At 38.4% G+C, this 15,658-nt stretch overlaps 1 protein-coding gene across 2 annotated transcripts in view; it reads left to right on the top strand.

Annotated features, from left to right (window-relative positions):
- Positions 1-5,331: 5,331 nt before the first annotated feature.
- Positions 5,332-15,658, top strand: part of LOC108709356 (nuclear cap-binding protein subunit 3) — a 29,543-nt gene continuing 19,216 nt past the window's right edge. For both annotated transcript variants that reach the window (XR_001934608.2, XM_018249122.2), the window contains exons 1-4: positions 5,332-5,851; positions 8,576-8,641; positions 14,579-14,684; positions 15,007-15,132. Coding sequence is in view for 1 of the 2 variants with exons in the window: in XM_018249122.2 (XP_018104611.1) it covers positions 5,720-5,851; positions 8,576-8,641; positions 14,579-14,684; positions 15,007-15,132 (430 nt within the window). In the remaining variant the exon portion in view is untranslated. The remainder of the gene's footprint in view (positions 5,852-8,575; positions 8,642-14,578; positions 14,685-15,006; positions 15,133-15,658) is intronic.

Genomic DNA, 15,658 nt, shown 5'->3' on the forward strand with positions numbered 1-15,658 from the left:
GATCCAGAGACTGTAATTCTAGGTAGAATGCTTAATGTGCAGTTATCCAGCTCTTGTTGATCTAAAGTTGCCAGTATCCAGTAACAAGTTCAGGGCTGAGCTGGGCTGCTGGGAGTTGCAATTGAACCACCAAGACGAAAGGAAACTACGACTTAGCTTCTTGGACCAAATCCATGGTAGGGTTTTAGGTTGACCTACCTATCACTGACACCCATATACAGGCCTATACACATACACTGATACACATATAATAAGACACATACTGATATAATTTGCCTGTTCACCAAGCAGCAATAAGCTACACAGTCACAAAGTATCATAAACACACACACACACACTAAGCAAACTGTTCCAGCACAGACAGGTTACCTAGCACTGGAACCTTTCCTTTACTGAGTTAAACAGGAACTATCATCAAAAATTAACAATTGCCATGGGGAGCAGAGAGACAGGTATACCTGTAGCTGTTTTTATTTAAAAAAAAACCAAAGCAGTAGAGGGAATTTTACAGCGTGCACGCCGGCATGCGTTTCCTAGCCCATCCTGTACCAGGGCCCGTCAGCAAGTAGTTACGCCACTGGTGCAATTAAGATACTTTGTAACAATTTTGAGATAAGCAAATAAGTTATTGTAACAATTTAGATAAGCAGGTCTCTTGGGAAAAGTTAGACTCACAGCTTAAAGGGCAATTCGCCTTCATTAGTAAAACTGTAATAACTGGAAAAAAAAAACACAGAAATATGTTCAAACGTTCATAACCTGCCAAATTTTGTAAAATTAACATGGTAATTAGGGGGTGTGGCAAAAAAAGTTGTCCCTCTTTTTGTTTCCAAAACGTTGGCGGTATGGTACAATGTGTATTATCGGTCTGTGTGAGGCCTTCACGTGTCATGGAAAATCTTCAATGAAATCCAGTGAACTGAAGAAATTGAACAACATTAATAAACAAAGCCCCATTGCTACTGACATTCATAGTCTGATTCTGAATGACAGTGTTTGAAGTATTTTAGGTGGGGTTTCAGCCTTTTCCATTAGGGAGGTTAACAGTTATTCAGGTGAAATTATTGAGACCGGGAGACTGGCTTATTACTGTTTATTACTGGCCTATTACTGCAAATAATCAGGGCCAAAATTAGGTGACTCCTGAAAACATCTTGTAAGTTGACATGTCATACACAAAAAAACTGCAAAATGAACTCAAGATCACTGGCTGTTGAGATTTACTTTCTAAGCCCCAAAGTGGTTTATGTCAGTTGTTAAGTAACATGATAGCTACTGAATATTCATGAAGTGAGATTAAATGCACCCTGTATACAGCAAGAATATTACAATATTTAATTTTAAAGGGGTTGATCACCTTTAAATGAACTTTGAGTATGATATAGAGCAGGGATCCCCAACCCTTTTTACCCATCAGCCACATTCAAATGTAAAAAAAATTGGAGACCTACACAAGTATGCAAAAAGTTCCTGGGGGTGCCAGTTATAGGCTGTGATTGACTAATGGTAGCCCCTATGAGGACTTGTAGCCTACAGGAGTCTATCTTTGTCAGTACAAGTGTTTTTTTGCAGCCAAAATTTGACCCCAAACCAAGAATTCAAAAAAAGCCATTATGATATATATTTTAGGGTCATTTAAAAATAATTAACCTAATTAACATGGCAAAGAATCATGCTCTCCCTATTAATCACAGTATTAACAATGATGGCTTGCCATCTGTCCGGACAGCCCGGTTTTTTGAAGGGCTATTCTGGCTGCCGGTTTTCCAAATTAGGAAACCCGGGCAGGATTTCCTGAGATTGACGTGGCGATCGGCCAATCGCCTGAAGTCCATAGCACTGTCCTCAATAACATACGGAAACATAGTTGCTTTACAGGGCTGCACTTTCACTTTCGTTTCTGAGAAACATATTCTGGGAGAAGACAAGAGGGAGGAGACAAGATTAACTCCCGCTCTCATTTAAAGCCACGGTAGCTGTCATAGGGCTAATCAACCTTAACAAAATGAAGCATAATCTTACCTGAATGTGGGGTGTATTCATAAAGAGGTCTACAACAATCATTTGTTAGGAATAAAATACATAACTGACTAGAAACTGTGTTTTCTTTATTCGCAGGCAGAGAGATTCACAAAAGTAGTGCAATCACTGTTCTGGAGTGATCTTGGTGTTAAAGGAACAATTAGGGTTGCCACCTGTCCAGTTTTGCCCCTCCGGGTCATAGCCCCGCCCCCTACCTGGTCTCCACTGGAGGAAAAGGTGGCAACCGTAGGAACAATAATTAATAAATTAATTACACTATAATGTACCGTGCCATGTCGCCTAGGGGAGTTATTTATCAAAGTCCGAATTTATCTCAATATGTTCTGCGACAAACTCCGATCAAATCCGCTCAGGTTTTTTACGCTTATTTATTTAGTTAGAATTTGCATTGCGGGAAAAAAATCCGGTTTTCACGATTTTTTCATCCGATTTTCTTGGAATTTTCATCCGAAAACTCTGGGGCATTGCATGAAACCCAGCGCACATCAAAATCTCATTGGGACTTCTCCCATTGACTTATATGCAACCTCGCCAGGTTTTCAGATTCTGACTTTTCCCTCCTCTGGTTTAATAAATTCCGAAAAAATTCATGATGTAAATAACCCCCCTATCATCAGTTATACCCCTGTGACCCATGTGCCAAATGTCCCCTTTTTTTATAAAAGTGTTTAATGCACTGGTACAGTCTTGTTTTTTACATATCTCCTTTAACCCAAGTGCGCATGTGCTTTAGTGCAAATGGGCGCAGTTGTGCCAAATATTTTCAACAGTCTGTCTGGTGTCATTTCTGGTGTTTGCTGGCATCATTGCTGCTGTTTGGCGAGCAATCGACGTGTGTATTCTTTTGGTGCAACTTATCTGCAATGATTAATGCACTGAGTGAACCCTGGAAGGTCTGGAGTTACCTATAGGTCATGTTGATCATTGTTCGCTGATAGTTCTGCTTTTGTAAGTAATTGTTACTTGAAGTTCCTAAACCTGACTGTTTTGCCAACCTGACTGTCCCTTCTTAACCTGTCAGTTAGAGTTTCTATTGCTAAAGGACTACTGCTGCACAAATATGGCAGCCCCCTCATAGAGGAACAGGGTAGTAAGAAAGATAATGTAAAACCATCAGGCAAATACTTTTAAGGCAAAATTATAAATAACATTCAAAGACAATGTTATGATAGATAATAAAAAAGGTTATTTTCTGATGTCAGTATCTCTTTAAGCATTCTCGCATTTTCCGGTGACTTTCGTCAACAGGGCTGTAACTAAGGGTAGGCAGGAGAGGCAGCTGCCTAGGGCACAACGATTAGGGGGTGCTGGGCAGCTACCTCTTCTGCCTACCCCTAGACTGGACCTGGTACTAGACTTGCGCCCATGAATGTTGCTGGCGCATATGCGCACGTGAACACGGGAGCACTGAGACAAGGATGAGGCCTAGCTGGCCGGCTGGGCTGCCTAGGGTGCCTGGACATCAAGGCCCGCCTCTGTTCCTCAATTTCAGACAATTTTGGGGCAAAAATCGTCTGGCCATCAAAATGTCTAGAGGTTGACCTGTTTTATCAATATTTATTAAAATTGTATATGTATTAGGGGCCCCCTAACCTCCTGGGCACTCCTCTGTAGTTACGCCCCTGGTGACAGGCGAATCTGTCCCATTTTGATTCATGAAAAAATGTATGTGAAATTTAGTGAAAATTTTAAAAAGGCGTTTTTTGACATATAGGGACTGATTCACTAAAGGTAAAAAAAGTGAGAGTTATTTATAGCATGCCTTAAAAATGATATCACTTCTTATATTTTTTAAATTGATGATCGATTCACTAGTTCACTTGTCTCACTTAAGAAACAATATTTTCACGTTTATTTTAGCTGAATTGTGTACTGTATTTTATAGCATGCATTATTTTGTGCCATATTTTAAGCCATTTGATATTGTCACGCGTTATTAGTGCAATCTATAGCACCTAAGACATTCGGGATGCCATTGGCAGAGTAGAAGTCTCTTCACAGTATTCTAGTCATTCCTTTCCCAAAGAAACTTGATATAATTCCATGACACAGAATGTAGTGCATGCTGGACCTGCCTAAAGTATCATGAAAATGTGTTAGTGGCTGTAGGTACGTTTCCAGTTCCTCATAATGGCCTTTAATTGCTGCCCTACAGCTCCTCACATCTTCCTCTATTAATCCATATAATGTTGTTTAGTAATGCCTACTCCTGAGAGGTGTTAAAATTCACAGTAAATATCGTACTACTTTATGCTTTTATCGCTTAAAAGATGTTTGTGAATAATGCGTTAGGATTAATTCTATTCTATAAGTATCATAATACGATTAGAATGCCATAAATGTAGAATTAACGCTTGCGATACGTCTATTAGTGCACGTGAAAATACTTTGGTGAATCGTTCTTAAATAACGCATCTTAACTCACAAAACTGTGGGGCAGATTTATCAAGGGTTGAATTTCGAAGTAAAAAATACTTTGAAATTCGACCATCGAATTGAAATACTTCGAATTCGAATATCGAATTATTTCTCACTGAATTTGGCCATCGAACGATTTTAGCGTACGATTGATTTTACTTCGATGTGTGAAGACTTTGAAAATAGTTGAAGAAGGTCCCCATAGGCTAACATAGCACTTCGGCAGGTTTAATTTGGCGAGGTATTGAAGGCAACGTTTTTTTTAAAGAGACAGTACTTTGATTATCGAATGGTCGAATATTCGAATGATTTTTACTTCGAATTGAAGTCGAAGTAAATTCGAAGTCATAGTATCCTATTTGATGGTCGAAGTATCCAAAAAATTACTTTGAATTTATAATTTTTTTACTTCGAAAGTTCCCTTGTGCGTTAATAAATAGCAACCTTTTGTGAATCAGCCCCATATTCATTAATTTTTTTCACTGCACATATTGTGCTAATTTTGAAGTGCTTCTTGGCTAGTTTTGGGCTGGTTTTGTAGCTGACTTTAGTCTGGTTATGAAAATTAGACCAGGCAACCCTGCAGTAGACATATCACTGACAAATTAAAAATGAACTCTGGAGACACACAGCAAGTTCAGTGTAATTTATTTCACAACATGTTCGGATATAAATATCCTTCATCAGGCGCTTGTGTGTTGCTCACATATAACTGACACATTTCTTCTGTCTGTGTTTATGCCTGTCAGTTGTATGCCGCACACATTAGCCGACAATAGGCTGTCGAGCCCTCCAATCAGCTCTCATTGTGAGCATTACACTGGCTAGACTCTGCATCACAGCGTAGCCGTAAAGAATTGTTTGGCACTTCCCATTAAACTGCATTTCAGGGGACGCGCCACATTATGAACTCAATCACAAACCTACTTTAACTTAAAAGCCGAAAATACAAAATCAAGGGAAGATGCGAAAACCCAGCTGCGGTCGGTCTGAAAGCATTAACACATAACCCGAGTAAAATGAAAGAGAAGAATATAGTCGTCCAGTCCGCAGACAATTTCATAGCCTTATCTTGCTAGCGACAGACAAACGATGTCATCACGCATAAGCGTCTTGGTTTGTGGCCACAACCAACATGGCCGTCGCCCCTTCACCTGCTGGTCATGTGCCGCATCCCTTCTAACCTGTTAACACTCCTACTCTATAGTCGCCGGGGTTTGTGGAACCCGGTTGTGTCCGCAGCTGTCTGTGGCGTGAAATGGCGGCGGTGCGAGGGCTTCGGGTGTCGGTGAAGGCGGGCGGCGGCGGCGCTGAGCCTGAACCTATGGAAGTGGAAGAAGGGGAGGTGGAGGCCCCAGCGGAGCAGACCTCCCCGCGGGAGGTGGTATCGGTAAGATTCTTGCTGGGCTACACATTCTTGCTTGGCGCACACACGTCTTTTCCACGTAGAACACGCCGGCCATTCATTCTGTAGCTCTTCTTGGCCAGCAGTGCATTGTGGGAAATGGAAGTGGAATGTAGTTCCAAGCTGAATGGAAATGAATGAGTTCGTTGTAGTTTATCTGACAGTACGAGCACAGTGACCTCTCCCTACGGTCGGGAGATGCCCAGGACCGGGCACCCACTTAGTTTTGCCTTGACGTGTTCCCATTATTGTGACAGCTCTCCTCAAAGCCAATGCAGCTTGTACCCAGAACCCCTAAAGATCTCCTCGCTGGAATGCCACTTCCCTGGCTCTATACAGACCCTGCACTAACCACTACTAAGCACCAATAAGTATTGTTAAAAATATCCAGGCAGGATTAAAATAAGGCTCGCTGAAAACAATAGGGGGTTTTAGGAATGTGCAATTCTGCAAATACACTACACCGTCTTAAAGTGGACCTTTAACCCAGACACAAAAAGCTGTATAATAAAAGTCCTTTTCAAATTAAACATGAAATCCAATTTCTATTTTTTGGTTAAGCATCCATAGCTGTTGTAAACTCATTTAAACATCTAAGCTGTCAATCAAATATTGTCTGTCCCTCCTCTATGCCATGGGCAGACAATTACTTTCACTTTCCATTCAGCACTTCCTACATGTCACTGCTCTCCCCACATTCCCCCATTCTCTTCACTGTTTAATTGTGTAGCCAGGGCATGGGGATGGACAGCAGGTCTCCCATTCTGGTGCACAAACAAGATTCTGAGATGATACAAGGCTTGTCTTAATAACAGTGTCCCCAAAATGGCTCCTGCCTGCTTGATATAATTATGAGTTCCCAGACTGAAGGAAACAAGATTCAAATAATTTATATAATGTGATTAAAGTTAATTTTGCTTGCCTAATGTGATAAAATAGGATTTTGAATAATTTTTTTAAGGTGGCCATAGACGTGCAGAATTAGCTGGACGAACAAATGGACGTCCCCATCTCCCGACCTGCCACTAACCTTCAGTTTAAATAAAGTAGTAAAAGAACAGTTCTGCCCCTGACAGCAATCGTATGAAAGTTATGTCCCGACAAAAGCTGATGACAGTCTCCCACTGAAAATCGTCGGATCGGCAATACATGCAGAGAAATTATCGGCAGCCGACAGAAATTTTCTAACCTGTCCGATCGTCTGAATGCCCGATCGACGCACGGTCCGAAAATCGTACGAATTGAGGATCCGTACGATTATATCTGTACGTCTATGGCCAGCTTTACCTGCTTCTGAGGTGTGGGTGGGAGAGACACAGAGCAACCACAAAATAAGTGCCTGGTGATGCGTCCAGCACAAATGCCCCATGGAGAACTGATATACCCTGGGGAAAACACTGTACCTCTGAGTGAATTTAATCTACTGTTATCCCCCAGGTATTTGACCCTTATTGGAAACACTACCATCTTTGCTGCTCATTTGCATGCATAGTAGTGTAGAATCAGAGAATTTGAGACCGCAAACAGGTTGGCACTGCTTTAGAATGTCCCCCAAGCAGGGGAGTATTTATATGTTCTCTTTCACAACTGTAGGCTTTCTCTATAGACTTGCCTTGGGTATAAATTACGCCATTTTCTATAAAACTGCCAATATTTTTAGCTTTATATTGTCAATACTCTGTAAAACGTTTATTACCCCCTTGTTTACCACACTTTTCTCCTCCTTCGGTCCTACTAGCTGTCAAAATGTGGGCCACTTTTTTCTTCTCCTTTTCTTTAGACTACAGATGTTTATTAAACTATTGTTATCATTTGCTGTCTATTCTGTAAAAGTTAAAAAAGCCTGCACCCTATTGATTGCCACCTGGTAGTCACAATTTTGTGGTAGTGATGCGTCGTGCACAGCGTGTGTGCTATTATTATGCGCATCGGGGGCTTGCTTTTAAGGGATTATGTCATGATTTTTATGATGTAGTTTTTATTTCTAAATTACACTGTTTATACTGCAAATAATTCAATCTATGTCAATGTCAATCCTCAACCAGCAAGTGTGTTTTTTTTAGTTGTAATATTGATGTGTAGGCGCCATCTCAGGTCATTTTGCCTGGTCATGTGCTTTCAGAAAGAGCCAGAACTTTAGGATGGAACTGCTTTCTGACATGCTCAGTGTAACTGTATGTGTCTCATTGGGACATGGATTTTACTATTGAGTGCTGTTCTTAGTTCTACCAGGCAGCTGTTATCTTGTGTTAGCGTGCTGCTATCTGTTTACCTTCCCATTGTTCTGTTGTTAGGCTGCTGGGGGGGAGGGAGGGGAGCGATATTACTCCAAGGTTGGCAAAACAGTCAGGTTTAGGAACTTCAACTCATACTGTAATTACTTACAAAAACAGACCTATCAGCAAAAATCAATCAACATGACCTATAGGTAACTAACTTTTAATGTTCATTCATATTTTAAAAAGTAGTTTTTTAGTGTCACTATCACTTTAAGGCACTATTGCATTGTACATATTATGTAGTTTAAATTGAAGAGAGAGTATATGGATTCTATTTTTGTTTACATATGTTTAGACTCATACTGTGGCCTATTGATTAAGGCTATGGTTAAATAATATACAGTTCCCATCCACATATTTTGCAACTGATTTATTTGGGTCTCTTTTCTGGTCCTTTCATTTCCACTAATACTTTTTTTGTTTTTAATAGGACAACAATCGGCGCTATGAGAACAGGGCTGGAACCTTTATTACTGGGATTGATGTCACTTCAAAGGTAAAAAAAAAGTTTGTTCCAAGAAAGCTTGTAAGTGCCCTGGCCCAGTGCCTTTTTACAGGACCAGTAACACCAAAAATTTTTATCTAAAAATTCCATTCCAAATGCTAAAATAATAGCCATACCCTAATACATTGATATAAATTACCTAGCTGTTTTTTTAAAAAAATGTCAAAATAGCCTTTCTCCATGACTCTCTGTAAAACGGCGAAAAGGCGACCAGTTCCCACAGCGTGCTCGTTCCCGACGTGTTCCTCCACACAGAACCGGAAGTGAGGCACAGGAAGTCAGGTTTTTGCTGGTACCCAACCCGCTGCAGGACTCTAGTGCACAATTCCCCCTGCACCTCTGGTTGCATTCAGGACTTTTTTCAGAGGTGATGCTTCATTGGTGGTCAGTGCATAAACTCAATACAGCAACCGACAGGATTCTATAGTGCATATAAAAGTAAAAATTTCTGCCTTCACAATATACAGTTAACATTGGGCTAGGGAAGACTAATGTTTGCTAAAGTCAGGGGAGTTACTTGTCGTTTAACTGCCATAGAACAAAGTAAAATGTAGGTTTGGCTGTGAAAGGCAACACAATGTAGATTCTATGGTTCTGTGTTCCATTCCCTGATGTTCATAAACCTGTTACCTAGCAATGCCTGGTGCTGGAGAAAAATTAATCATTCCACAGTTGCCCAAGAATAATAGCTCTGTGTACAGCTTACTTTTACATATTATATGATTGTACAGTATATTATACGATTGTATGTTTTCTAATGCTTTTATCCTTTATTTGAGTTTGCTACTTGTATAGCAATCTATAGCAACAAGAGCTGTAGCAAGCTTTGTACCTTTTATTACCCCTTTAATGGAAATCTCCTAGAATCTGCCAGGCCTGGAGGTGATTACAATTATAAAACATAAACTACACCGTGTATGAAAAAACAAGCAAAGGAAATAACATGAGAAGCAGGCCTACAGTTAATTGCTGAGTTCATCAGAGCAGAATTACTATTCTACTTTCATTAGAAACACTGTACAAGAGCTACAGGTATAGTGCATGTAGTTTAATAATTTTATATCTCTAAATGTGCAGAGACCCTGTGACTGGTATTCACTGCATTTCTTAACTTTACTGCTTTCATATTACTTGACTTCTGGCACACATATGCATAAATGACTAGTGTAATTCATTTTAATTGGTACTTTTTTTTTGAATTTATTTGCCTTACTTTTCTTCTTCTGTCTTCATCTTTCAAATGTGGATCACCGACCCTGGCAGCCAAAAAACTATTGCTTTGTGAGGCTGAAATGTTTTTTGCCTTACTTTGATACATTAGCTTAGTTTATCAACAGCAGCTCAGAGCTCACACTGTAGCTACAGATGCTGTACTTTATATGTTGAACTTACTGCACCGACATAGAGGTTTATCAGCCCAATAACTGTTATGTTATGCCTTCAAAGTTGCTCACAGAATACAGACACCATCTTGGGTGCTATCAGGCCATCTTTTGAGTATTAGTGCTTGTCACTAATACTCAAAAGATGGCCTGATAGCACCCAAGATGGTGTCTGTATTCTGTGAGCAACTTTGAAGGCATAACATAACAGTTATTGGGCTGATAAACCTCTATGTCGGTGCAGTAAGTTCAACATATAAAGTACAGCATCTGTAGCTACAGTGTTTAGAATAATAGCAGTGCGACATCACTAACAACCTGATCAATCACTGTTTTTGGTAGAAATTATATTCATAAAAGGCAAATAATTTACTAGTAGGTGTAGTAGATTAATAGAAAACCAACAGTCATGACATGCATGCCGCTGATTCTATGTAATTGAGTCATTAATTGAGACTTGTTTAAAATAATATCAATGTTCAAAATAATTTCTCTATGAGTAAAATGGGTCATTCCTCTTGTTGTTTGCAATGGCGATAGAGCAGCTTATAGAAGGTCTTATAGGACTTCAATTTAAAGCAATAGATGAATGAATTGCTCTCTCTGCAGATAATATATTGTTATTTTTGGCAGATCTGTATGATTCACTACAAAAGTCCTTAGAATTGGTACAAGAATTTGGTTCTTACTCTGGTTTACAGGTTAATTGGGATAAATCCCAAATAATGCCCACTGATTTTATATCTATGTCAGAGCGACCTATTAAAGGAAAACTATACCCCCAAAATGAATACTTAAGCAACAGATAGTTTATATCAAATTGAATGACATATTAAAGAATCTTACCAAACTGGAATATATATTTACATAAATATTGCCCTTTTACATCTCTTGCCTTGAACCACCATTTTGTGACTCTATCTGTGCTGCCTCAGAGATCACCTGACCAGAAATACTACAACTCTAACTGTTACAGGAAGAAGTGAGGAAGCAAAAGGCAGAACTCTGTCTGTTAATTGGCTCATGTGACCTTACATGTGGTTTGTATGTGTACACAGTGAATCTTACGATCTCAGGGGGCGGCCCTTATTTTTTAAAATGGCAATTTTCTATTTATGATTACCCAATGGCACATACTACTAAAAAGTATATTATTATGATAATGGTTCATTTACATGAAGCAGGGTTTTACACATGAGCTGTTTTACTCAGTATCTTTTAATAGAGACCTACATTGTTTGGGGGGTATAGTTTTCCTTTAATGTTCCATTATATGTAGGTATTAAAGTTTCTTTGCAACATTCACAATTTCAAGAACTCATCTTGGACCCATTGATTAAGCAATTTTCTTGCACTACTGCTTCATGGCAGACACTTCCTATTACTCTTTGGGGAAGAATTAATTTATTGAAGATGATTTTTCTTCCAAAATTTCTGTATCTGTTTCGTAATTCACCGGGTATAATTTCTAAATCTTTTTTTGCTAAGGCTAATGGTAGTTTAGCTTCACTGTTATGGGCAGGTAAGCAACCTAGATTTTCAAGGAAGTCGTTGGAGCGCTTCAACTTCCAGATTTGTATTTTTATTATTATTAATTATTATTATTATTAATGTCAACATTGAATAGACAAAATAAAATCGTTGCAAGCTGATTTTTTTGTTGTCACATTTACACACGATTTGTTCCGGATGGTGAGGATCCAACTATACTTTTACAATCTTTAACTTTTGGCTCTGGAATCTTTGGCTTATGCCCCGTTATGTTGACTGAAAGATATTAATCCACTTCCACCAGTGTTACAAACCCTTTATAGTGCTTGGCCAGAGCCCAGGAAATTAGGAAAACTCCATACTTGCTGACTTCCAATACACCATTATGGGGTAACTCATTTTCCCCATTTGTGTTTCTTAGTGGATTTAATATATTGGCCTAAACTGGGTATTAAAACATTAAGGCATATTCTAGAAAAGGGAAAATTCAAATTTTTGTCACAAATGATGGTATTTACTAGGGATGCACCGAATCCACTTTTTTGGATTCGGCCGAACCCCCGAATCCTTCTTGAAAGATTCGGCCGAATACCGAACGGAATCCAAACCCTAATTTGCATATGCAAGGGGAAATACCTGACACCATTGCTGTATATAAAAATAGGATACAAGTTTCTTAGAATCCAGTTTCCTTAGTATTGAATCTATAGAGTAAGATTGATATATGTTCTGGTAAGAGCTGAATTGAGCTCTAAATGCATGCTTAAGTTGTAAATATCAAAATTGATCAATACTCTGGCCTTGTGTAAATACTAGGGATGCACCGAATCCAGGATTCGTTTCGGGATTCGGCCTTTTCAGCAGGATTTGCATATGCAAATTAGGCGTGGGAAGGGGAAACATTTTTTACTTCCTTGTTTTGTGACAAAAAGTCACACAATTTCCCTCCCACCCCTAATTTGTATATGCAAATTAGGATTCCGTTCGGCCAGGCAGAAGGATTCGGCCGAATCCGAATCCTGCTGAAAAAGGCAGAATCCCGAAACGAATCCTGGATTTGGTGCATCCCTAATATCAGATCAATACAACGTATAATGTCAACATTGAATAGACAAAATTAAATCGTTGCAAGCTGATTTTTTTTATATGCTATGGACATGTCCGCAAATTGTTAATCATTGGAAAGGGATTATGAAAACTCTAAATGATGATCTGGCAATTCCCTACATTGTTTCACCGGAAGTGTGTCTACTTGGTATTGTGGATGAAATTTTGCCTAAAAGTAAAACTCGTATTCTGTGTAAAACGTTATTTTATGCTAAAAAGGTGATTATTTTGAATTGGATAAAATCTAATCCCCCTACGGTTTCTCAGTGGATTAAGTTGGTTAATAAAATGCTTCCAGTTGTAAAACTTATTTACGAATCTAGAGGAATTTAAGATAAATTTGCTAGTATATCGGGTAACTGGGTGGATGTTAATCCTGTAATATACGTATTCAAGAGTCAGTTTGGTGGATAACATTCTATGCTTATTAAATATGTACTACTGACCGATATATCTGTTATAAACCCTGTGTATTTGGCAATGAGTGGTAAATTAACAAGGGGGAAAGGGTATGTACCTTTTTTCTCATTTTGATGTGCGAAATTAATGTATGGGCAACTCTAAATTGTTGTGCTTCAATGCTTTAAAGAAAAGCAATAAAATAAATACTAATAAAATGGGTCATTCCAGCTATTGTTCAGAACAGAGTACTTTGATTAAAAAGTTGATTGGAGATCACAATACACAGTGAAGACAGTGAAACATGGTGGCACAAGCATCATGATATGGGGTGTTTCTCATACTATAGTGTTGGGCCTATTTATCACATACCAGGGATCATGGATCAGTTTCAATACATCCAAATATGCGAAGAGGTCATGTTGCCTTATGTCGAAGAGGAAATGCCCTTGAAATGGGGGTTTCAACAAGACAACGAAACACACCAGTAAACCAGCAACATCTTGGTTCCAGACCAACAAGATTGACGTTATGGAGTGGTCAGCCCAATCCCAGGACCATAATCCAATAGAAAACTTGTGGGTGACATAAAAAATGCTGTTTCTGAGGCAAAACCAAGAAATGCAGAAGAATTGTGGAATGTAACAGGTGCCAGAAGTTGGTGGACTCCATACAAAACAGATGTGCAGCAGTTCTCAAACACTGATACAACTAAATATTAGTTCAGTCATTCAAAGGAAAGCAAAATCTTGAAACATTTTTCAGTTTATACAGTGGATGCGTTTGTAAAGAAGAATTCAGACACTGCTAATTTTGGAACAGCCTAATATTTCCTTTTCTTCACTTTCTGTAAAGGAATAACACAAATTGGATACATTTTTAGAATGTGTTACTGTATGTTCCCAAAGCATTTATGTCTATGGAAATAAAGGCTTTTTTTTTTCTTTTCTTTTTTTTTTAAAACACTGCTATTATTCTGAACATAACTGTATAGTAATGTATAGTCTTTAGTTTTCCATAAAGGAACTTCCATTAAAGCTAATCCCTTTAAATGCCCTTCTACTGCATCATATTTTACTTGGGAGTGAGATTATAGAAATTGGTGTGAAATTAAAGGAAGGGCAACACTACATTATATTTTAATTACTTTAAAACACTTTCATTTTTTGATGTTACTGTTCCTTTAAAAGCAAAAGCTTTGTACTACCTGTTAGGGTGTAATGTTTGCTACACTAGATACCTTTAACCCAGCCCAGCATGTTTACATGAAAGCAGTTAATGGGCTAATTGCATTAAAAGTTGCATCAGTTCTACTAATCCAATGTGACCATACATTCCGTAAATGCTGCATGCAAGTCCGTTGTTATTATACCTGTTTTATATTATTACACCAAAGCCTGGTATCATTGGTGGATGCAATATATACTTCCCTAATAAGTGATATTAAAGGCTTTCAAGCACAGATAAAATAATATTAATCACATCAGGGAACATTATGGAGCCTCTGTTTGCAGTTCAGTACCAACTAAATGTTTGTTTTGTTTTTAAGGAGGCTTTTGAGAAAAAGGAGCAGAGGGCAAAGCGCTTTCATTTTCGAGCGGAAGTCAGTGACGATCAAAGGAATGTTGTACTAGATCGAGAGATGATAAGAAAAGGTGATTATTAAAAGCTTTTCTATTGTAAATGACCTGTTGGTGCTATATGTTGTCTTTAGTGTTGTCTGTAGTTATTCCATCAATAGCAAAAATCCCCAATAAAAGTAAAAAAAAAAAAAAAAAAAAAACATTTTAAATGCTGATAGACATCAACATTCTCCAAACCTTTCTGCATAATGTTTTTTTTGTGAGCCAGCCTTTTTAGATTTTTTGCTGTTATTGTGTTGGTAACTATAATATATGTCTGGTTACAAAAAGTTATCTTTTATTTTTTTCAAGAAAAGCTTGTAACATTTTTGTTTTTCTGTTCCTTTTTCCCTAGCAATCCCCAAAGTGCGCCTAGAAACTCTTTATGTGTGTGGTGTTGATGATATGAGCACTCAGGATATCTTTGGATTCTTTAAGCAATACCCTCCAGGATACATTGAATGGCTGGATGACTGCTCCTGTAAGTGTATTCCTATTTTGGGAGATGGTTAGGTAGAATTCACCGTTGAACATTGTTTTTTGGACATTTTGGTGCAGTTAATACAGAGTCAACAACCCAGTTATGTTTTAAGGCTCTGATCTTTATCTTTATACACATAAATTCTTGAAACATTCTCAGCATTGTCAGCATTTGGATCTTTATGCCTTAAGTCTAGTAGAAAATCATAACCAATAGGCTGGTTTTGCTTCCAGTAAGGATTAATTATATCTTAGTTAGGATCAAGTACAAGCTACTGTTTTATTATTACAGAGAAAAGGGAAATCATTTTTTATTAAAATTCTGATTATTTGGATAAAATGTAGTCTATAGGAGATGGCCTTATCGTAATTCGGATCTTTCTGGATAACTGGTTTCCGGATAACGGATCCCATACCAGTACAATAACTGGTGCACTGTATTGCATGTATTTGTTGCTCATATGTTTAGTTGGGCAGTGCATTCCACAGCACTGAAAATAAAGTATCAATTGCTTCAGTTTTTGCCC

The sequence above is a fragment of the Xenopus laevis genome, chromosome 2S (genome assembly GCF_017654675.1).
Source record: "Xenopus laevis strain J_2021 chromosome 2S, Xenopus_laevis_v10.1, whole genome shotgun sequence".
Lineage (NCBI taxonomy): Eukaryota > Metazoa > Chordata > Amphibia > Anura > Pipidae > Xenopus > Xenopus laevis.